Source organism: Pyxicephalus adspersus, chromosome 11 (genome assembly GCF_032062135.1).
Source record: "Pyxicephalus adspersus chromosome 11, UCB_Pads_2.0, whole genome shotgun sequence".
NCBI lineage: Eukaryota > Metazoa > Chordata > Amphibia > Anura > Pyxicephalidae > Pyxicephalus > Pyxicephalus adspersus.
In genome coordinates this window covers 41,844,722-41,870,055 of record NC_092868.1, presented here as the reverse complement: position 1 = coordinate 41,870,055, position 25,334 = coordinate 41,844,722, and the positions used below count along the sequence as shown (strand labels likewise).

The following is a 25,334-nucleotide window of genomic DNA, read 5'->3' as shown; positions in this document are numbered from 1 at the left end:
TCGGGGTTTTAAAGAGTGAAAATTTGCATGTTGTTTGGTTTTGCACCCCCGATTAAAAGGTTTACTAAGATTAAAGACTCTGTAACTAATCTAAATATAGCAAGGGAATCCTGAATAAAGAAAGAGTGGTGATCCAAATACGCCAGCAGTAGGTGTCATTTCAGGTGTACCACTGTTGTAGGCAGGGTTGTAAGAAAGTGGTATTTTTTTCTTGCTAATTTTCGAGTGCAAAAGCTGTCAGCAGACATAAGAAAAACTACATTTCCCTTTAAATAAAATCACTAAGTGGCTACTAAACAGATCTAGGCACTGGTGTAGTTGACCCTTGCTTTTTGAGTAGGAGTGTTGAATGTCTGTAGTGTTGAATGATAGTTGTGACCATTTTTTTGGAAACTTCTATTTTCATTTGTACGTGTGTCATGTTGGTGCAAATCTGTTGGGTATCGTAGCAAAAATGCTGGACTGCAGAACCCTTATGCAAGAGGCAAGTGGCTTACTATTAGAGATGCTGCTGGTGGCAAGAGCATCCATGTTTCTCAGCAGAACAAGCCTCGGGGTGGACTAAGTTATCTTCTCTCGGTCAGTAAATGTCTGTTTGATTTCTACACTCCCTTGTTTTCTTTAAATGTTAAAATGTGTGCCCATTTTCTAGGGAGAATGTTATACAGGAACATAGATCTAACTGTCCAAATTTTAGATTTTTTGGGAATCTGAACCTTCAGAAATCCTTGTAAAAACAGCTGCTTCGCTTGGAGTATCTTGCTGTGGTCTTGAACACATCTCAGTCCAGATTCTTCTCTAAACTTTGGTTTCAGGTTTAAACACTTAGTCCAAAAGCAGTACAGTTCTCCCCTTTTGCATACAAGTTAAAGGACTAATTTTATCCTCCTTCAAGGTGGTCTCCTTTTTCAAGTTTTATTTCAGACTTCATCAACGGAGCATTCTGTCATTATGAGATAAGTCTTTCCTTTCTCTAGACAGGCAGATTCCATTGATGGCAAGGAAAGGATTTTTTTTTTTAGCAGGCAGGTATCTGCTCATTTCCAATGGACAGTTGGCGTCTCCCATTAAGTGCTCTTTGTCTGATCCCCAGTGATCCCCCTATCCCGTTGTTTTAGATTTCATCAATATTCAGATTACAATAATTAAAAATTTCCAATATCCTGATATATAACATGCCTACCTTTATTAAACTATTTCTCTCAGCCAAATAGAAGAGGTTTTAGTTTATTATTCTGTTTATAATCTTCATTTATTTAGGTTGGTTTGTGGTTTAAGTGTTTTGACAAAAACAACATACTCACCCACAGTAACTAGACATACCTGTACCAAACAGACCTACATGTGCCATATGCGTACCTTTGCCTGTGCAAGCTGGGCTCCCAGGAATTTGGGTCTTACTTTCTTGTTCCAATACAAAGTTTGAATGGGCAAGACCATATTTTTTTACTTTTTGTTGATTTAATGTATTGGCATATGCATAGTAATATCTAGTGCTTTGGATTTCTTTATACTTGATATTGATGTTTTGATTTGTATAGGTCATAATTCACACATATAGTTTTATAAAATGTTTGTTGAAAAACAAAATGTTTTTAATTTTATATTTGGAATAAAGTGGTATTGATTTTTAATTATTTTGTGATGTGATCATACCACACAACTTTCTTTGGATAAAGTCCAACCAATTACTCAGCCTCTTGTATTTAGTTTAATTTCCTAGGGAGGTGGTCTGAGTTAAAGTGAAGAACATCTTGCGGGGGTTTCTACTATGCTTGATCCCTAGTGACTCCATAAATTCAGTTCTTTCTGTTCAGAAACTGCAATTCAAAGACTGTCATTGAAGCTTTTGTTTTCCAATGTTTCCTGTCAATGCATATTACTAGATAATATTGGCCATTTATAAACTATTTTCTAGATTTGCCAGGCTGACATTTGGTTTTCTATTCACACGTTCTGGAAGTTGTAACAAGTGCAATTTTCAGCAGTACCACCCCTCTGTGTTTATGGTCACGCTCTTGCTATTAAACGAAAGCATGAACTGTAGGCCAGCATTTCCTATGATTATTTTATTTATTTGTGTCTAATCTTCCTGCAGGGATCAGTATAACACAAAGGAAAACCATTTCCTCTGTCCCTCAATAGATTCGGTAGGGGAGCATAAAAATCCCATTTGTTTCCCAGAAACTAATCTGCTGCCTTATTCCTATTTTATAGGCAGGTTAGAACATGTAAGCGTGTTGGTATGGGAAACTAATCATGGTCAGAAACACAGTACATGATGTCTTAAAGCAGAACTGTGGCCTCAAAAAAAAAATGTGCACAGGATAGATATTTCTAATATTCCAGGTTTCTTTGATTACCCAGATTTCCAAATAGTAGTCCATCATCTCCAGTCTTGGAGGGCTTTAATAAATCAGGCCCTATGTCTCTTCTGTAATAAAGACTCCTTACTTCAGTCTATAATTTCATCATCTGTGTAATGGTCAGACCTAAGGCTACGTACACAGGTCCAATGGTTCTCGTCCGATAATCAGTTTAGGGCCTATTTCGGACTTGAATCTAGCGTGTGTACAGCATCCGTCCTCCACTATCCGAACGACTGTCCTGGCTGGATCCACGGACGATGGGTGACGAACGATCTTAATGGAAGTGAAGGGGGAGAGCGTGCAGCAGGGTGCTGCTTTTTCGTTCTCCCCCTCCCCTCTCCATGGAGCAGAATGGTGCTGTATGTACAATACTCGTTCATGCATCGTGCAGTTCTTAGTCATTGGAAAGGATCATGAAAGATCCTTTCCAACGACAATTATTGCAGCTTAAGTTCAATGCACATTGGTGGGAGAAGATAGGGGGGCCCTTGCTGGTAAACTTTTGATTGTCACATTGGTTGAGCAGAGTATTTAGGGGATTTATTTCTGATTTAAATGTCTAAAATTCACCCTAATATAATTATAACTGTTAGCCATGAACAGTTAATTTAAAGCTGAACGAAACCGAAAACTTAAATTTGCAGATCCGTCAATTGCGTTGGTCTTTCCCGTGATCTGGTCCTGTGTCATCCTTGAACTCCACTTCGTCATGACGCCATCTTCATTGTTCACTTCCTTCTTCTCCCTCTGTCTTCTTGGCTTGTCAACCGATCTCGCACTACGCAGGTGCGAGTTTGGGTGACGTACCTGCTGCAAAGGGGGAAAAAAAAGAGAACCGATCTCACTGCGCTTGTGTGAGATCGGCATCTCTTTCCCTTAATAAAAAAAATGCCCCTTCTGCACATGTCCGAGATTAGGGCATGTGCAGAAAGAGCACCCAGAGCCTCCGGGGATGCTTGACATAGGTACCCCGGGAGGCTCTGTGCTCCCATTCAGTCTTGATTGAAAGGGGGAGCGCTGCACCCTTTATTTAAAAAAAGTTTAGGTACACTTTAACAGTAGACTTGAGATAAATGTTTAACCTCCTAAGCGGTAATCCCGAGTGTGGAGTGTGACTTGGATTTGTGGGGGGTGTGGGGTGGATTTTAGTTGCAAAAGGCGGTAATCCCGAGTCACACTCAGGGTTACTTTAACCTAAAAAAAAACAAACCTTTCTCCGTCGCTGTCCCCCTGGCGTCCTGCTGGTCCCCGCAGGTCCTGGGGACACGTCTGCCTCTTCTGATCTCCAGCCGCAAACTGTAGAGCCGAGATCAACTGGGTTTCCCGTGACTTCTGTGCGGCTGGGACTTAGCGACGGGAAATTCAAAATCATTTTGTATTGGATTCAATACAAAATAGCTGTATTGAGTCCAATACAAAGAAATATTCATATAATATATATATAATTTTATATATATATATATATATATATATATATATATATATATGTATGTGTGTGTGTGTGTGTGTGTGTGTTATATGCTGCTGTTCAGTTATATTACATGTTTAACTATAGTTTTTATTTTTAATTTATTATTATTTAAATTTATTAACTATAAAATTTATTATAATTTAAATTTATTAACTATTGAACACATTTTGGTGAGTTTTGCCTAAGAATTATAGCCTACAATGTAAAATAAATTTCCATGAAAAAAAATTGTAACACTTTTTTGCAGGGAAAAACAGAATCAGACCGCTAGGGGTGTTAAAGAACTTTTTTTTAATGATTCTGTTGCATTGACAAAAAACAAGAATCTTAACAAAAAATAAAGTACTTGTTGAATTTTAGGCAAACAACTGAAAAAGTAGTTTGGCCAAAAAATAAAATATATATTGCATTGAGAGTTTGTTTTCTGGTAGAGGTGTCTGAAACCACAGGTAGGTCTGGGACCACCACAACTTGACCTAAACACAACCTCCTGAGCTTGCTGCTCTGCTCTGTTCCCCAATAGGCATGCTCTCGTTATGCACATGTATACTTGTCTGCTAATGCTTCTATCCCAGTCTTCTAGCAATTTTAAGTCCATTTAAAATTCATTTATTGTGTATGTGTGTATTTTAAATCAATACATTACCTGCTAATGTAATCTTTAAAAATTACCTATCTTTAGTTAATGCCACATTATACGGCATGGTTGTGTATATGTAATCAATGTATACGTGCTTCCTCCTATTTTTGCATCTGTTTGACGTTATGAAAAAGCAAATAAGATGCCAAAATAATTGAATTGTGCCTTTGCAGATGCTGGTTTGATTGACAGGAAGGATGGCCCTCCACCTCAGAAGCAACACGTAGGCCAGGAGGCTCTGGTAAGGAAGAAGATTACGATAGCTTGCTGCAATCACCGTCCTTTGCTGTCTCCGAGCTCATTGACATGCGGCTGATATGTGACTGCAGGGTGCTTTAATCCCTGTAGATTGCTTCCGAGATTGTTCAAGGTCTCTGCTAATTTCCAGTCACGTCTCCTTTCTGTACGTGATGAAACGCATTTCTTTGTATGTGCAGACTCCTTGTCACAAATGCATGGGTTGCATGCACATCTCACACATCAGCCTGAGGTCAGCATAGGCCTAATGAGAATTGGTTTCATTTAAAATCATTAGACGCTAAAAGATTTATAGTTCTTTAACAATTTACATCATTGCCTAATTTGTATTTTAAGGGATAGTTCACCCTTCATTGATATCTCCTGTTTTGTCAGATGCCGGGGGGTGAACCTGCAGAATGAGTTCATACATCTCATGGAGAATGTAACATTTTTTTTTTTTCTCACCCATGGAGGGAACCATAGAAGACGTTCTGTACCTTAAAGTTATGCTGTCACTCACAGTAGACTGGGACATTGGCAAAAAAAAAAAAAACCCAAAACCCCTCTATTACTTTCTCAGCTCAGGTTTTTGTGTCTGTCCTAGAAATATCAATGGCTTTTTGTAAGTCTCTGCTCTAGTTTTGTTGGCATCTGGACTCCCTTGCCTAGTCTTCTGATAATGCCTGTGTTTGTGCCCTTATATTCATCAGGGTAGTGTTCCACTTAATCTAGTCCTGTAGACCTCTCGGGTCTGTTGAACACTTTTGCAGTGGCCCTGCCCTCAGTTGGGCTGCATTTGGATGTGTCAAAGGTTCAAGACTTCCAAAGTTCATCAACGGAGGAGAAAATAGGAGTTTTGTAAAACTTACCAAAGAATCCTTCTCCTCTAGTTATTGAGGGCCCCATCCCTCTATATTTATGATCGTGATAAAAATAAATATTATATATATATATAAATTATTATATTTGAATTTTTTTATCAAGATTTCCTGTATAATATTTCTACAGATATAATCCAGTATTTTGTAGAACAGTGCTCGCCAACCTTTTGGACCTCATGGCCCACTAAATTGACTCAGGACCATGCTTGTTCGGGGAGCTGTGTGTCACTCAAAGGGGAAGAAACTTCCCCCATCGTGATGTCATGATGTCAGAACTCACCCACTCTCCCATGGCAGGTCTGAGCCTGTGATTCATACAGGGAGACATGGTCCATGGCACTTGCCGGTGCACCAGCCAGAGCCGCATACCACTGGTTGGCGACCGCTGTTGTAGACGGTCTTTTCATAAGAGTGCCTTAATATAGCCACAAATCAGGTAAGGGGGACAACTTTATATTAATGGTCATGCTTTTGGAAAGGGATGCCCAACAAGCTCATAAGTTTGATGGTCAGCTGCCCACGACCTTTCAACCCCGTGGTATACCACTTTTCACTTTTTTGAGCAGTACTCCATTAGAATCGGCCCTAGTGAGGATAGAATCTTTGATAATTATTTCTAGTTCCCCAATGGCATACAAATAACAGCAAATAAATGATATTTTACTAAGTGTTTAGCAATACCAGCCTTTTAGTTTATCCCAGTACATCCAGGGCTGCACTATGTTTGCTCCTTATAAACAATGAATAGAGTGAAAATATTACAGATTCCTTTCCAGGTAAAGAGAAAAAAGAAACCTGAGCTCATGTGACCTAAAACTACGGCAGGACTGAACTCCCCTAACCTCCAACGTCCATGTGTTTTCCTTCTGACATCTTTCTTCACATTCATTTCTGGGACATCTGCAGTTTTATTTGACCAATTATCTATTTATGATCTCCTTCAGTTCATTCATCGCAACATATGCCGAAATTTTATATTCAGCTTCAAATGCACAACTCCATGTACTTTGTAAAAAGGATGCAAACAGGCTTTTAGGAACCCTTACAGAAAAAGAGACATGGGGCCTGACTTATTATAGTTCTTCAAGACTGGAGTATACCACATAAGTATACCACAATAAATCCTTAAGCTTGAATGTGACCTTGGCAAATACCGGAGTCTGATTGGGGACAATCAAAACTTTCATTAATTTCTTTCTGCAGATTCCAGAAGATGCTGCTGATCCAGCCAAAGACCCCAACAATCAGGGGGAAGATGAATATGAAGAGGCGGAAATAGATAGACCCGTATTTGAGGAACGAGTGATCACAGAAAAGCCGCCAAAAATGGATCAGAAATTAATGGTAAAATCACTTTTTGAGCTTGTGAAAGCTTCATTCTGTTTGGCTCTAAATTGTACAAATTCAATGCCACAGTAACTGAAAATGCTGCTAATTGTATACAACTGACAGAGACATGTACACAAACTCAGATATAGCAAAATGCATCCATAGACTTATTTAGCAGAACTGAAGAAAGCAAATAGATTTAATTTTGTTGGTTACAAATCTAAAAAAAGTTATTCTGGAATTCTGCATCCTGGAGATGGGTAACTAAGACCCAACTTTACCATCAATCTACTCCTGCAAGTCTGCATTTTCTGTAGTCATTTCACATCACATTTTCTGATAATGTATTCCAGCCATTGCATTGTATTTATGTCAAAGCCCATAATTATTCCATTCACATCTGCCAGTAGGTAGAATAAATGAGTCACATTTTGCTTTTGACTGATGTTGCCTTTTCAGTCGGTGGCTTCTACAACAGAAGATAAGGAAGTGTATTTTTCTTGAAGGGATTGGCTGTCATTAATGCAACAACTTTCTGTGCAAAGATGGATACAAATAGGTTTTGTTGGAAATAACTGATGCAATTTTACATTAAGACTACTAAAATGAAAATTGGATATTGTTGGGCACTGGCTGGCATCATATATGTGTAGTACTTAGGTTTCTCACCCACACATGGCGAGAGGCTACAAGGTTTTAGATTAGAATGGTTGGGGTGCAGGGCATGGGAAAATAGTTGGATGTGGTTGGGGTAAGGGGACCTTTTATGTGGCAAGATATGGTTTGAGGTGCTGGGCAACCCTAGAGTATGGGGCACTGTGATATGGCAGGATATGATTGAGTGTAGAGTGCTATCTTAGGGAAGGTTGTGGTTGGGTGCTGGGCATCCCTAGGGTGTACAGCACTGTTCTATGGCAGGATATTGTTGGGGTGCAGGGTGCTGTCACAGGTAAGGAGTTGGTTAGGGTAATGGGCAAACATAGGGTGCAGAGCACTGTGACATGGCAGGGCAATCTTGGGGATGTGGGACAATCATTGTCAATCTGTAACTACACTGTGTCCTTGCACCATTGCAGAGCAGTTATCCCTGTGCTGTCCCCTCCTGTAAACCTGTTTTTACTCTTAGTGCACCCTTTTCTTTTAAATACTACTTTATAGGTAATTAAAGAAGATGCCATTAGATCATATTCAGTTTCCTATTCTAGTTCTACTTTTGGTGACTTTCTAATGGATACATACCTGTTTTACATGGCATTTTTTACGCGTCTGGAATTCCGGATTAAACATGAGGATTAAGAGAAATACAAATAGAAACAACACATGAAGGCTGCTGTATTTTTCCATGATCTTCATCCTTATTGAGAAAGCAAGCAAGAAAGCATGTACCAGTAATTATCACAAGGAGGAATACCGCTATCAGGATGACCAAAAGCAGGAAATTGTTTGACCTTTCAGTGCCTGTTAGTTATAGTAGAGGCAGGAAAAATACCTGATAATGTACCTGCCTAGCATGAGGCAGCTTGCGGTGAGCAGCCTAGGCATGGCTTTGTGAACCGTGACTTCTCGTAGGGATAACTAAATTGGAGAAAGAAAATCTGTTGCGCAAAATGCTAGATTTGCACGAAAGGAAGTGCTGGAGGAAAATTTACCAATGGGTAACCCTGTCCTGTCACTGTCTAAAGGAATAAATTCTGGTATATATGAAAACATCCTAGCTACTTCCTAATTTCGTAACCAAAATCGAATATGCATTTTGTTTTGCTCTTGGTGTAGTAATAGAAAATGTTTTTTTAAACTTAAACATATGAAAGTTTAGTTCTAGCAATTTAAAGAACCCTAGCCATTTGCATTAAAATTATTTACATAAAGGAACTTTAATAACCAAATTGTACTATTAAGTTGGTATGCACCCTTAAAGGACTCCAACCCCAGGTCATATTGACCATACACTGCTAATCAATTTTTTGCAAAAAGTTGGGTGGTTTTGGACCCATATCCATGAAAAAGGAAAATATATCACAATAAAAAAATTCATAATTTATTTACAAAAAGTTAAAATGCATATATCAACACAATATTAGCATGACAATTTTTTTTTGTCGGGTACATTGTTCAACTATATGGCTACTAAATGAATAAAAAAGAGAAAGGGCCCAGAAGGTGTAAGTGGATAAAGGGTGTTTAGACAAAATGGGGCCCTGGGAACATTAGGGGGGGGGGGGGGGGGCGCAAAATTCACAGCATTCCAGCTCCCTTCACCCTTGCAATTTTATTAGCTTGGCCCTGGGTAACTGTCCAGTTTACCCTGTCTTAGAACCAGTCCCAGGGTGGATGTTCTATTTTAGTGAAAGTTCCTCATAAACAGGCTATTGGTTGGCCCGGTGGTTACTTTTTTCTGAAGATAGAAAATACACAAGCATTGGTCAGTTCCAGACTTTATTGGCAATTTGTAAAATTCATATGGCCAACTTCTCTCAGGGGTTTTGAATTCTAACTTCTTCATATCTAACAAATTTGAGAAAAGACATTAATATTATTATTATTATTATTATTATTATTATTAATAATAATAATATTTATATAGCGCCAACATATTACGCAGCGCTGTACATTAAATAGGGATTGCAAATGACAGACTAATACAGACAGTGATACAGGAGATAAGGAGCCTGCCCCAAAGCGCTTACAATCTAGGAAGAAGTAACACACAATAGGAGGGGAGATATGTAGTGGTGGGAAGTAGTGATGGTCTCAAAAGACAGAAGATAGGTAGACAAGTTTGAAAAAACAGGTTTTGAGTGATCTTTTAAATGAGCAGAGAGTAGAAGCAAGCTGAATAAGATGAGGAAGACCATTCCAGAGAGTCGGGGCAGCTCTAGAGAAGCAATGAAAGTGGCTGGGGTGTATTTTACCAGGTCAGAAAGGTAAGTGGGACAATAACTGTGCAGGGATTTGAAGGCAAAGCACAGGAGCTTGAATTTGATTCTAAGGTGAAATGAAAGCCAATGAAGGAAACTACAAAGAGATGCAGCAGAAGAGGAGCGGAGGGAAGGATGGATGAGTCTGGCTGCAGCATTCATAATAGATTGTAGAGGAGAGAGTCAGGTTAGTGGAATACCAGAGAGGAGGAGGTTACAGTAGTCCAGACGAGAGATAAGAGCGTGTACAAGGAGTTTGGTGGTCTCTGGGGACAGGTAGGGTAAATGAAAGGGCAGAATCAAAGGTGACGTCAAGACATAATCTCCTATTTGTGTTGTGTATTTATGGTTTGTATTAAGTTGCTCTTCTGTTTGGCAGAAGTTGTGATACTAGCTTGTCAGAACTAGGAAGCCTTTGGCAGGTGTAACAGTAAACCTATGTATGTCAGCTGTGTATTTAGCTTGGCTAAAGTTCAGCTACAAATGTTGGCAGAAGCCATCTTGCCTACTTTGGCTTGGGAAGCAGCTGCTTTGAGATCCAGTAAAGTTGATAATGTGACCAAATGACCTCTGCTAATAAGGAGGATTGGAATTTAGACTGGCAGAGCTTCTACAGCAGCCTTTACCAACTTTTTAACATAGGGGAACCATTTAAAATACTTTCAGATCCTAGGAAACCCCTGAAAATAAAATTCACAGCTTGCAATATCCTTTGGGAACCAATTCTCTTGTAATACTGGCCATTGGGAATATTGTCACCCTTAAATATAGCCAAAGGGTTCACTCATGCCAGTGGAAATTGACCTAAGAGGCACATATTTCTCATTGCTCATGGTGCCCTTCCTGGCTTAAGCTACAAACACACGTCTGTCCATTAGTTCTCGCCCGATAATTGGTTCAGGGCCAATATCGGATGAGAATCTGGCCTGTGTACAGCGCCAGTCGTCCATCGTCCGAAGACTGTCCTGGCGGATCCACAGACAATGAACGATCCTAATGCAAGGGAAGAGGAAGAGCGCCCAGCGGGGTGCCGCTCCGTCGTTCTTCCCATTCCCTCTCCATAGAGCACAGTGGTGCTGTATGTACAGCTCTCGTTCATGCATCGTGCAGTCCTTAGTTGTTGGAAAGGATTGTGAAAGATCCTTTCCAATGACTATAATTGCACATGAGTATGCGGCTTGATAAACCCTGTTCTACAGTAATGTTTAATTTTTCATTGTTGATTTCAATTGTTCCATGCAGCCTCGGTTGTAAATTCACAAAAAACTGCAGTGGGGACAGTGTTGTGACTCCTAAAATTAGATGGATTAGGGTAAAACAGGGCAGTAGGCAAGGTAGTGGCTTTTGCTCCATCCCTTTATCTGGCATTGCCAGCCTTTTTGCATTTTCTATACTGATATTGCCCCATAAAACAACAACTACATACAAGTCCATCATCTCTTGTGCAGGAACAAGGAGGTACACACCCCCAACCACCTGAAGCATTTTTGGTTTACTACAGAAATATACAGTAAGGGTAGTAGCTGGACTCCCTGGACATTCACCTTGCCCTAGTCTTCAGCCTAGGACTGCCTGTAGATGGTCTTATTTCTTGGACATTCACCTTGGTCTTATGTCTTATTCCTTGGACATTCACCTTGCCCTAGTCTCCAGCCTAGGACTGCCTGTAGATGGTCCAGCTCCTCGGTGAACTGTTTGATAATACATTTGTATAAGAAGAAGGGATCATAGGACCAAAGAAGTGGAGCCTAAAGAACGGGAGGTATTGTTCCCAAAGTCATGGTACTGTTTAAATACAGTGCTACACACAGAGATTATGCGTGGTAATTTCCGCTAGATTTATTTCTTTTCATTACCGAATATTAGTGCCCCCTTCGGTAATACAATTACACAGCCCAGTAGGTATAATTAACAAGGTTCCTCCTTAGAGTTGGAAATGACCGAAGTGGAAAAATTTTCCTGCTCTGTCTTGGACCCTGGCAGTGAAAGTTAGATGTAATCGGCACAATCTATTTACCTCCGATAACCTTTTTGCTTGTCATATTTTCATCACATGGTCCTTTTGGCTGATTCTCTTTGGATTTGAAGGTGAAGCTTCACTGTGCACATTATCATGCATCGTGGCTCCCTCGCCTAACATGTCTTATTCTAAACACGTTGCAGATTGTGTGTGCGTTCAGAAGTGACAGCGCACATCTGGGCTGATTCCTCGGGTTCGAACGTCTTGCTGTCACCGTGAAAAAAAGAGAAAGAGCCTGCAGGAAAAGATCCATTGTTGTATCGCAGGGCAGCGTAAAATAATGAAATGGCACTGGCTTATGTCAGTCTTTTTGACAGTAAATTGAATAGAATCTACTGGTATAATTATTCATCTTCCCTATATTAGAGAGTTAGAGATAAACCAAAACCTAATTAATTATCCTAAAGCATGGAGTATATTGCCTATTTTTTTAAATATTTCTTTGAATAAAACACTTATTTCCTTCCACTTTTTTTATATTTTGTTGCCTTTTGGTGCTGGTGATCATCAGGATCATCAGCGGAGAATATGTTCTATAGTACTGGAGGGGAGATTGGGGTAAGGTGGAAACACTACATATACCTGCACCTTGCTGCTGGTCTCTTATTGTGATTTTCAGGTGATTTTCACCACGTAATGTGGTGTAGGAATGGAAGGGCCAATTGTCAACTTTTAGAAAAGTGGAGATGAGTATGTTCAAGCATGTCCTCTTTCTGGGCCATGATCGAGCCAAATGTGTTTGATCACCAGCTGTCTGCTTTTCCACTTACGTGGTTAGTGAAATACCAGTAAATGAATACTAACAATTCATTTATATTATCAAATTCTGTTTTTGTCCTTAGCAGAGCCCCATCACTATGTAGTATGCAGAACTGGATTAAAGAATTTGCCAGGAAATGTTGGCTTGAGCCAAGTTACCTTCACGCATCCGAGCCCAGGAAGATTAGGACTGCTCTCTGGTATTTTGCTCAGTGGGGGGAACAGCTGTGCAGCCTTGAATGTCTGGGAGGGTTTAACAGAGCTATTGCTCCCGAATCTGCTGCTTCAGCTGCCAAATGTTAACCATTTGTCACTCCAGTGGCTTCACGTTCAAGGTTTGTTTTTTAAAGGACATGTCCAGCTACACAATGAAAAGCAAAGCTAGGAATATGAGCTAATGACTTGCTTTAGCCAGCAACAATTAATTAATGTACTTAGTCTCTCCATGCATCCAACAATGTTGCATTGTACAGCACAAGGTAATTGACAAAACTTTTTGGAGCATGCAAACTATACTGTGTGCCACTCTCCCACCCCTTCCTGTTCCAGGCTTCTAATGCATGCTGGTGACACCCTTGCTCTTTCCCTATGTTAGCCTACCAAGTTCTCATTCTTCTGATGCCATGCCTAGATTTACCAATCAGGTGCCATCGAAGGCACAAAATATTTACTCTAGCTAAATTGTAAAATAAAAATAAAATAACAAAGAACTGCTGTACGAATGGGTGCTTAGAAGTTCCTGGCTTTGCCCCTTTCCAGATGAAATAGAAAAATAAGTGTGGGGGCATATGATAGCCTAATATCTTAGTATGTAACTGTGCAAATATCAGGTCTTAAAACTGTTTTTTCTTTTGGTGAGAAGCGGTCATGGCAGAGGCACAAGCAAGTTTCGTGTCGTTTGAGTTACGGGCCGCCATGAAGTCTTTGTTTCTCCAGGGAAAGTCAGCAAAGGACATTCACACTAAGATGTCACAAACACTGGGGGAGAAGTGTCCTTCCTACAGCACTGTCACAACCTAGATATCTCGTTTCAAGACTGGGCATTTCACCGTTGAAGATGAGCCTCAATGAATTATTGAGGACCGTTGAATATCTGCAAAAAAAGTTAAAAAAAAAAAACATAGCTCAGATACTTGACATCCCACGGGAGCGTGTTGGGTTTGTTCACCACTATCCTAGACATGCGCAAGCTTTCAGCAAAGTGGGTGCCGAAATGTTTGAACAGTGATCAGAGGAAGGAACAAGTTGAAGCATCCAAAGCCGTTTTGGCCCATTTTGAAGCTGCATAGGTCTTTTTGGCTAGGTTAGTGAGGATGAACCTGAAACCAACTAACATTCATAGGAATGGTGCCACAGCAGGTCCTCATGGCCAAAGAAGTTCCGAACCCAGAAATCGTCCAAAAAAGTCATGACGTCTCTTTTCTGGGACAAAGACGGTATTCTGTTGGTGGACTACCTACCTCAGGCCTCTAGTATAACTGGACAGTATTATGCTAACCTCCTGGACCAGCTGAAGGAGGCAATTAAGATGAAATGCCATGGAAAGTTGACCAAAGGGATCCTTTTTTTGCAGGGCAATGCACCTGCACACACGTCCAACGTTGTGGCTGCCAAATTGAACACCCTGGGTTTCCAAATTGGTCCACCAACCCCCCCTACTTACCTGGCCTGGCCCCTTCTGACTATTATCTGTTCCTGAATTTGAAAAAACACCTGAAGGGCAACCTTTTGAGGACATTTTTGACGTAAAAGATACTGCTGAGAGCTGGTTTGTGGCCCAACCAAAGGACCTTTATTTGAACGGTCTAGAAAAGCTGCAACTATGCTGTACCAAGTGCATCAGTCTCAGGGAGGAATATGTTGAGTAAATGTGTTATTTCATAACGCTGGCTCTCTTCTTTCTGGACAAAGCCAGGAACTTCTCAGCACCCCCTCTATTGTGGGTTCTGGCCAGGAGTGTTTGCACCACAGTTCCCATGAAAGCTTGTACAGAATTCTTTATGGATAAATAAGCCCACCTAGATAAACAAGTGAGTTTAGCTATTTGTATCGTGAGATCCCTTGTAGTTTTTATTCCTCATAAGTTTTTAGTATGGAGAAATATCATGACACAGAAATACACAACACAATGTTGTAAAAGGACCCCATGTGAAGTGATGAGGTATATGCACTTTTTTGTTTCACCAGAACTGTGTCCACCTTTATTAAATCAATGCTAATCATAAAATCTAGCTATCCAACAGCCACACAGGATGTGGACTGCAGTTCTCTGGTCACAGACATTGCATTTTCCTGAGGAAGTTTCTCCTTCCCGGAAGACTTGTACATAAGGCTATTGAAACAATTTGCTGAAACAGGCTGATTATAATTAAATTATAGCCAACGCTAACAAAGTTACACACATTATATTTTACTATGCTTTCCTGTTTTTTGTATAACCGTAATGCTGGACTGTGGCTTGTGGTGAAATCATGAAGCACGGACTTTGCAATCCTCAGTCTATGTACAGTGTGCACAAGATGTGGTTTTAAGAGGAATCTTTTGGTGCAAACTAAAAAATAGAAAAAAAACCAAACCTAATATACTATATTTGTATATCTATTTTTAATTATTTGGTACGGTTTTTAATCTTTAAATACCATTTAACAAAGAATGTATTCATGACATGATAGTGTGATGTGTTTTTATGGCTTTATTTGTTATTGTCAGTTGGGGGGACACATGTAATCTTGTGCCATGGGGTTTTAGTTTTGCCTACAGAAGGATTGGACACTGACAACCAAAAAAAAACAAAAAACTGAAGACCATTTGACGTGCCTTATTTACCAATTGATGATTTTCCTGATATGTGAGTTTGGAGGACCCATCTGTAGTTCATAAAAACAAGGGGGACCTGAAAACTAAAGTAGGACTTCTGTAGTTTACAAAACTTTGATGAGAAGAAAATATTACGATGCCTTAGGACCTTTTTTATTTTCTTTGTCTTCATTCTAAACTCTATTGTACGCCTAGTTCCAGTGTGCACAATTTGCTGTGATTGCACACTCTTGTGATTGATAGAAGCACAGCCATCAAATTGAACTCCCCCTGCAAGTTCAGTTCTGTCAGATCTAATTTATTCTTTTATTTTGGACCTTGGGAGGCAGGCAGGTTTTTTTTGACTGCCATTTTGGATGAGACTTGGTACAAGCACAAAGTGAATTCTACGGGAGGCTTCTGTGATATTCTGTTACTATTATATATTGTATGCCTGACTCCACAAAAAGTGATTACACTATCATTCTTTTAGGAAATGTTTTTAATACCCTGAAGGGAAAACGAAACATTTAGAATGCCAAACTGCCAGCTTGCCCTGCTTTCTTGCTGCATTTCAGTTTTTAGCCCATTCTGGTATTCGTGCATTTTTAACCATATAGCAAATGCCCTAATACAAAATACAAAATTATTACAATAATATATATCTGATAGCCATGTGTAATTTTTTTGGTATAACTCTAGGTCACTGATTAGCAATAAATGTAACATAATGCAGAACTGAACTTTTTTAGGATGGTTTTCCTAAAGTTTTAGTAGGGCACAATGCATCTTTGCACTTGATCTGCTATTCAGCAAATCCACACACTGAAGTTAACATGGTATAGGAAATAGCCTGACCCCACACCCTATAGGGCAACTCTGGTTCCTACATTTCATTTTTAAATGTTTTCCCTCCCCTTTATGATTCCCCTACTCTTTGATTACCCCTGGAACATTGACTGCACAACTCTTCTTTGTCTTTTTTTTTTTTTTGCATCAGATTTGTGGGCTGAAATTGCAATGCTCTTATCCCAATTTGCTGATTTCTCCCATATGTCTTGATGGCACACAGAACTAGGCACTTGGAGCAATTTGGAAAGTAATGAGGTGCCGGCAGGATGTAACCGTATGCCAGAATTATGGACATAACCTGGGAGCGTCATAGCAAATGGGACGGGTATAGGTGTGCAAAAGGCAAGCCCCTAATTTCGCTCCCTTGGAGGTGTCTGTAAGGATGACCTGCTGGAGGCTAGGTATAAATAAGATGATTTTTTAGAGTATTCCTTCCTGATATGCATTTTAAAGTTATTTCCAATACAAGCAATGTTTCTTGCTCGTGTTTAGTAATTTTAGTAATTAAACACATCCTGCTGTTCCATTAACTAACAATCTAGTACAAAGACAAGCAAATTGATTGTAGCTTTACAGCCAAATTTATACATGAATTAATACATTTTTAAATGAACAAGCCTCCACAAATCAAATCAATTAAGAAAAGATTAAACTGATATTTTAAAAAACATCACCAAGTGCTTGATTAAAGTAATACATATTCAACACTCTATAAGAGTTCTTAAATTTTAGCAAGGTAAACTGTATTGCATTATTGCAGAATTGAACAGTAATTACATATAATCGCTATGTGGCATACGGTAATTAAAGAACTTTTGTAATGCATATCCTTGAAATGTGCATATTACTTGCCAGATTTGTGTTTAAACATTTGTTTTAGGATTTGGGTTTTTGTCTTGCCATAAATGTAAAGAAAACAAGAATAGAACCAACACCATTTGCAGTAAGGACTAGCAAAGTTTTAATTTACATAATTTTCTGTTTTTGTTTTTAAAGAGTCAACCAGGTTGTAGAACCAATCATTGATCTGTTTGTATGATAAGTCTGGCACAATAAATGCTGCTGTTTTGGTTCCATATAGTGTGTTGAGTAAATTTATTTTAAATCTACAGGCTACAATGTTGTCTTCCCCAGCATGTCCTGTTTAAACCATATATAACTTTTTTTAATGTTGCAGGCCAGACAAATGGGTCTCGCTCCAGCCTTTGTACCATATATTTCAAAGTATAGTCATGGATAGTGAATAGTATAAAATCGTACATCAAAAGCAGGGGTCGCCAACCACTAATATTCCAATAAATTCTTATTTTCTGAATTATAATTTTCGTCTTTATTTTGCACTAAATTCACAAACTGTGACCGAAAAACAAGGGAGGCGCAGCGTGACGTCAGTGTAGTTTCATGTTGTATGAGGCAACCATTGCCAAGCCGTACGCTTCAGTATTGTTTCCACCATTACAACAGTCACCCCGCTCCGCCAATACCTATTCTCATCCGATTGTTTTATTTTATTTATTTCTCAGATGCTCTTTTAGGTAAGTATGACCTTAACTGTGTATTTTCTTTAATGGTTATATTTAATGGCATCAAATTGACTTTGATAAGTATCATTTTATTGTTTGGTCTTAGAATCAAATGAAATAAACCCATAATGAGTGAGAAAAAGCAAACAAATATTTAGCATACCTTTAGTAATACCAAAGATAATACAACTAATGATAATAGTAAATATAGTAATACTTCACTTAACCGTGAGCTGATCAATCAATTAGAGCCTCCATAGTCCTCATCAGGCACCATTAGGAAGATCATTATTTTACAAATGTATTTAAAACAAATTCATATTAATTATGAATTTAGTGGTCTGTGAGGCCCCAAAGGTTGGCGACTGCTGATTAAAAGGACATAAAGGGCTCTATGAATCAGGGAATTAGACATTCCCATTGAGGGAATCAATTACTGCCATTGAAACACATGGACCTGTTGGATTCAAACATTGGGGAATGTTTGAGGGAATGTCTGATTCCCTGTTTTATAAATAGAACCCAAAGTATGCTGAAATATTTTGTACCCATGAGAGCTGGGACTGGGGGATGAAATAAATACTGTATAAAGTATTTGCATGTCTGCCCATCCAGTCCTAAACTCTCTGAGAAGATTTCAAGAAGATTAGCAAAAAAGGTGAAAAAATCAAAATGTTCTTTTTTGACTGTAGTGTAAACCTTCATGGCTATAACATTTTGTTTTTTTTTGTTTTTAATGTGTGACTGTCTGTATCTTGTTGCAGGATGAGCGGGGTGGTGAAGCGATAAATGGCGTTGAATTGGAGCTAGTACAAGATCAAGTAGTGAAAAAAATCGATAAAAGGAACTGAAAAGAAGGCTTTTGCTGATCCCTTTTTTTATATACTGAAACATGCACTTAAGCCTTGATATATGAGGCAGAAGAATACAAACTGATGGCTAAAACCATGGATTGAACTTATATCCAGTTTTTTGCTGGAGCATGGACTTGCCTGTATACAAACCACATTCAGAAGGCCTGGGACTATTACCGGACAAATTCCCGTCTGTGCTCCACTAGCCTCAGACATGCCTTGCTCTCTGTTTGTGACTGTAAATGAGGAATATATCTATTTTTTATAACTTCTGTGCGGCTAATGCAGGTTTCTTATCTGAATTCTGTTTCTTGACTATCAAAAACTGAAGAGTGGAAGTGACTTTTTATGAGTTTTTCTTTTTACTTTCCCTAGGCACAGAAGAGAATGATTTATTCTTTTTATCAGGAAGCCTTTATAGAGCATGTTCACCTGAGTGAATTTTTTAAGGCCTAGATACAAATTTGTTTGTTAAATGCCAATTACAGGGACCGTTCAGTGGTGAAACCACTTGTGTTAGGCACTTGTTGGGTTTACAAATTGTGGCATTTTTATTCTCTGTAGGACTTTAGTTGTGAGGTTTCCATGCTGGTATTTCATACTTAAGTCCCATGATCTTCGAGTCCTACATTCTTAATGTAATACAAATTCAACAACACCATTGCTACTTCCTTTGCTACAATGAAGGAGTTATATTTTAAAGCTCAGTTACAAACTTTTTGGGTGTTTGCCCCCCTTTGAGGATATTTTCCCTTGCATCATGTTCTGATATTAGCAACATTCAATGGGAAGTATGGCAGAATTTCCCAAGTATCCCTTCTCCAATGTATCCAAAATAACGTTTGACTGGAGTTAGGCTTTAAACTTGGAAATATTAGGGAATAAAATAAGCCAGCCAACTTTTCATCAAATGGTAGAAAGTCCAAAACTGACCATTTTACATTTGGTTAGATATCATAAATTTCATTGGGTTATATTGTGCAACTTGCAAAGACCTCTACTCCTAACATTCTCCACTTACCATTATTATTAATAAACTGTATTTATAAAGTGCCAACATATTATGCAGCTCTGTACAATAAATAGGGCTTGCCAATGACAGACAGATACAGACAGTGACACAGGAGGAGGAGAGGACCTTCTCAATCTAAGAGGTGGGGGAAGTAGCACACATGGTTATTATCTAGAGAGGCCTCATGGTAAATTTTTACTTTACCATTATAGGAAATGCATCTTAAAGATTGAGAGTCATCCTGCTGCATTATGGTGGAAGAAGGTGGACACCCTTCCATTGGTAGAGCTAAAGGTAGTCAGCAAGTGATAGCCACCAGCATCATCCATCTATAGCACATTTTGTGAGGAAGCACAGAAAGATTTGTAAGGTTTTACCTGCATGTAATATAATCCTGAAGCCAAGTGGGCTGTCCTTCATACAAATTGTGGCCTAAAAAATCTGGAGAAAAGCATCTAATGTCTTTGCCCATTTTAGGTGTTTATATTCATTTACAACAAAGACATTTGCCAAGTATCCAGGTATGCCAAGATATACTTACTTATAAGCAAAATTATACTCATTTTTTTTTGGAAGGGGGATTTAAAACCCTTTTTTAAAAAAGCACCTCCTGGTAATCATATGTCACGCATTCCCAGGAGGCTTTTTTTCTTCAATAAGAAAAAAAAACACTCAATCTCATGCATGCGCATGAGATTGGCACGTTCCTGCATTTACTGCAGCGATGTCACCCAATTTCATGCCTGCTCAGCGTTTATTTAGGTTCTCCAGAAACCTAGTCCAAGCTTGTTAAATGGTTTACAAATGCTTTCTATATTTGGTGGGTGTAGACATTGGCTGTGTTTTGGTCTAAATATTTAGGCTGTTCGCCATTGCCAAGGGCAATCATGTCTTTGCTTGTTACACTAACATTTAGATTAAACTCATAAAAAAGGGTTTTGAGTTATCTGACCATCAGATCATTTCAGAACTCATTAACATGGAGTTATCCCCTTCTTCCCTTCCAGTCTGTAGGTCTGCCACAAGTAATATTGGTGGATGAGAAGATCTAGACTGCAGTTGGTATTTCATTTCATTCTAATGGTTGAGATGAGGGATCTCCGCAGGCAACTCAAGCTTCCCATACCAGCCTCCAAGTCTTTGGGAAACTTACCACATGATTTTAAGCTCAAAATTACCTAATATGTCTGAGTTTTATGGAAGGGTACCCCAGAATGGATTTTGGAGAGGTGTCAACGTTTCTTTAGTCCTATAGTGTATTTCTTTTAATACGAGTCCCTAAGATTCAGAAATGCTTGGTGCTTTTTCTGCCATTACATCTATAAATGTTGAGAAAAAGGAGGCATGACCACACAGGCCTTGTTGATATGTAGCATTGGGGTTATTTTACCGGCATTTCCTTTAAATATGAGAGGGCATGGGATTCTAACTGATGAGCAGTGAATGGAGAATACAAAGCCAGAATATTGAATGTTTGCTCCAGGCATTCCTTTTGCTTGATTATGGTTTACAAAACGCAGCACACAGACCAGGCAGAGCTCCACAAAAGGTTCCTTCCAAACTGAAGTAAAATCTATGCCATGGAGACAAAGGGTATATCATCACCCGTCCTTATTTAAACCAAAAGGTTGCACAATAATCAATGTATATGATGCACTATCCACATATTAAATTGGTTTGTTTAAATATGTATTCTGTGCAAGAGTCCTTTTTATAGTCCTGGGAATTTCCAATGTGCATCAATTATTAAAGTTACATGTGATGTTACCCCTAGTAACTTTCAGCATGCAGGCACATGGAAGAAGTGAACGGTCTACAGTCGTGCTGAATCTCGTTACTCCTAGAAGACCTAGAGGTGGAGGACACGAATGGCACAGTAAGTAGAGTATAAAACAGCTTCATGGGATTCTTTATAGTAGATCATAAATTTTAACTGATGATAGGAATGAAGGTGCTTCATTGACCTAAAGCAGTTGTATTGACACTTGATATTCACATGGTTGTTGCAAGAAGTGTCTCGCCAAGTACTGAGGAAAAGTCAGACATTTATGGCCATTGGCTACAGTCTTGACTGTGGCAAGACATAGCTTAGTCAACCTGCCCCAAATTTTCACCCCTTCAATCTTTAACTACCCCTACCCCCTCCCAACCTTAACTCCACTACCTACACACAATAAACACACAAACTGTTGCTTAAATGGCCCGTAGGCCTTTTATTAAACAAATTATAACATAACATAAAATAACATATTAACGAATAAATAATAAATATATAAATATAAATATTATTTTAGAACTATATAAATATATCTATACATAACCATACAAAAACTGAAAATTATTTTAACTGAACAAATATAATAATAAACAAAATATAACCAATATAAACAACAACCATATTTTAGTATAACTCCGAAACAATTTAGTTGCAGGTCCTCTGAAGGTCCACCACTTCTAAAACCTTGGGCTCTGCACCGTATCCCTGAAATTGTTCCACCCGCCCATACATCCAGCTCAGGAACGTCATACCCCTCCTAGTGCAGACCCCCACCAACAATTTACCACGCCGGAACTCCATACCTTAGATGGGTCCCCAACATAAATGTCACCAAAACAAACCACTCCCCCGAGGACCTCAACCGCCAAACACTGAAACAAAATAAAATTAGGGAGGGAGGGAGGGAAAACTTTCTTTCTAGCTGATCCCTGGTAAAAAGCCCCTATTGTCTCATTCCTGACCTTTTTATTACCAGTTGACCCCTCCTTTCATCCCTTCCCTGCACCTCTCCCGCCATCCCACCCTTCCCCTCTCCTCGTGCTGCACGTGCTACACATGCTATTACCTAAAAATTAACCCTTTGCAGTCTTCCTGCCTGTCTGCACCGTCATGCCAGCCTTTCCCTATACTCCTTTCACTCGCATGCTCCAGGCTTTCCTTTATCAGGCAGACATATTAAGCTGCTTGCCTGGCAGTGTAGGAACAAAATGTTCTATGTGTTTACAGGTAACAAGAAGCAAAATAAATGCAAGCAATACCTGATAATGCAGTGTGAAAGTTCAAACGAATGCTCCATACACTGATAACTTTCATGACATTGAAATGTGTTTAAAGGTTCAAGAAAAGCCAACACATTTCAGGGATCTGTATAGCCTTCAATAGAGCTAAAAAAAATTCTGATAATTTTTACCAAAGTAAAAACATAAAAATTTGTCTAAAATAGTGTACCAAATAGTTCGCTTTACCATATTAATGCACATTTTTTTTCTAAAATATATATTTGCAATGGGGTTTTAGGGAGAGGACAGTGAATATGTGAGCTATAGCAAAGAACTGGCAAAGCAACTTCATTTTTTTATGCTAGAGAAAAAGGTATCAATCCTCCTCTTAAGTGGGTGTGCTGCTGCCCCAATTTAATATTCAGATAATTAAAGATAAATTTGAAAAATAATAGAAAAAAAACTTCATTTGTTATGTGCAAATAGTTGCTTTTAGAACCTGAGACACTTTTGCAATGTATGTCTTTCAAGATGACATGAATGTGGGGTATTTATTGATAGAGTAGCTGTGCCAGAATACCAAACCATACATTCAACCAGGGCCCCCGAAAGAAAACCCGGGCCCTGATACAAAGAAGGTGTGTGGGCCTTTATACAAAATTCTATACACATGTATGTGTGTATATAATTATTTATTTCTAACAATCGTAAATTACATTGATACATTTAGATAAGTATGTATAGGTAGAAATGTAATAAAAAAGTAATATATTTGTTTAATTTCTCTACTGTTCACAATGGTTCGCTTAGTCCGCTTTCCCAATTTCGCAGTGTCTGAACGCGGCGACTACGTGACGTATTTGTTTGCCGGCTGATTACTTTTTTCTCACTGCGCCTGGAACCCCCTCCTCTTTGTCACTTCCCAACGAGCGCGGAATACCCTTGTAGACCACATGACTTCTCTGAATGTCTCTTACCTCGTAAAACTGTTGACTGCTGTCAAGTACCCTGTGACCCATGTGCCTTTTTAATTTTAAAACTAAACAGATTTGCAAAATTTAAAAAAATACAATAAAAATTAAATTACTTGAATAAATAAATATTCAAATATAATAAAAATTATGCAACGTGTTGGACTTTATGGGCCGCCTTGAGCTTTATAGGCCCCGGAGCAATGTACCGGGTGCACCCCTCTCCTCCGGACTGCATTCAACTATGCCATTTAGGTTGGTGACTTGCAGGCTATTAAATGGAAGAACTTTTTATGTTATTACTTTGATACCTTACAGTTACAATATATAATTAATCTTTGAAAAGTGAACAGGTTCTACCTACCCAAACTTTTTTTTACATCCAGGCATCACTGTAAGGTTTAATCCATGAAAGACATCCTGGAAATCTAGTGCTTTGGGAACATATTTTTCTTTCCGATAAATAGGTTTTTCCATGTTCCTTTATGTCTGCACTTCAAATTCCCCAGTGCACTAAAAAATGTGAAAATGATCAGAATCACACATAAGTGCAAATAACACAGAAGATCTACTCACCAGTATGTGTGTGATGTGATGGCAATGGGTTATGAAAGGGTCTAAGACACTCCATTTTGTTGCCCGAGACACTCCATTTTGTTTCAGATTCTAGCTTAGTTATGAATGTATTCCTAGGTTGTTTAGATTCTATAAATCTAATGTTCTGCCGAGACGAGTGTCCTTGTTAATTTTGCTAACTCAGATAAGGTCAATTATTTATGAATTACGAGGTCTTTTGTACGTGTCTGAAAATATGTGGCCAATTAATTTTAGATCTAGAATAGATAAACTAGTATCTATGTACTCTAATGAGCATGTGCTAGGATATATTGTTTTAATGTATAAACCAGAAGTTTGTTACAATAAAGTTGAAGATTGCTTGATACCATACGAGTGTATGCGTCAGTGATTCTTCCCGGGCGCCTGTTCTGATGCACTGAGGGACACTGGGATGGTGAGAGATCACAGAGGAATAGAGCCAAGAAACCTGCAGATCCTTTCAGGTTACACAAAACTTAAGTTTGTATCTGATTTACAGGAAAAAGAAAAAAGAACTAATTCTCTCAGTTATGTGATCCTGTGAGTGCTTTGGGTCAATGCAGCCGAAATTAGCACCTGGAGTTGCTTTTTAGCTTTATATGACGATTTTACTTAGGAAGTCAACAAACTCATTTGCCCCTCTTTGTTAAATATACATTAAAAAGTGTTTTGTTCTATAAATGCATAAATATCCTGATAGAAATACAAAGTGGTCTGTACAGTCTGACATCTTATCTCAGTAAGTATAAAAGAATGGAAGGGGGGTGTTCTGTGGTTCAATCTGATCTTCCATGTCTGCATATTTTGCTGGAGGAACCTGGCAGGCCATCATGACCTGAGTGCTTTCTGGCCTGAACAAGTATGCAGCCCATTTAGTCGACATGATCTAACACGTCCGAGTAGTTTTGCTGGGTAAGTAATTCAGGAAATACTGAAACATTGGCATGACAGCCTGACAACAAGCATTTTCATGAGCCTGCAATAGATCCACATTTTTATTTTTTACAGAATCTTCTTGGAAGCCAGATATGTTTTGTTCAGATAGAATGGAGACTCCCATGGTACAATATGATTGATTCAGACAATATTCAGGCCCAGTGATGAA

The 25,334-nt window shown here is 38.8% G+C and overlaps 1 protein-coding gene across 2 annotated transcripts in view; it reads left to right on the top strand.

Annotated features, from left to right (window-relative positions):
• The window catches only part of LOC140341302 (Golgi integral membrane protein 4-like), an 82,014-nt gene extending 60,660 nt beyond the window's left edge, over positions 1-21,354 (top strand). For both annotated transcript variants that reach the window (XM_072426944.1, XM_072426942.1), the window contains exons 10-12: positions 4,654-4,721; positions 6,805-6,945; positions 18,563-21,354. In XM_072426944.1, coding sequence (XP_072283045.1) covers positions 4,654-4,721; positions 6,805-6,945; positions 18,563-18,649 — 296 coding nt within the window. In that variant the 3' untranslated portion in view covers positions 18,650-21,354. The remainder of the gene's footprint in view (positions 1-4,653; positions 4,722-6,804; positions 6,946-18,562) is intronic.
• The last annotated feature ends 3,980 nt before the right edge of the window (positions 21,355-25,334 follow it).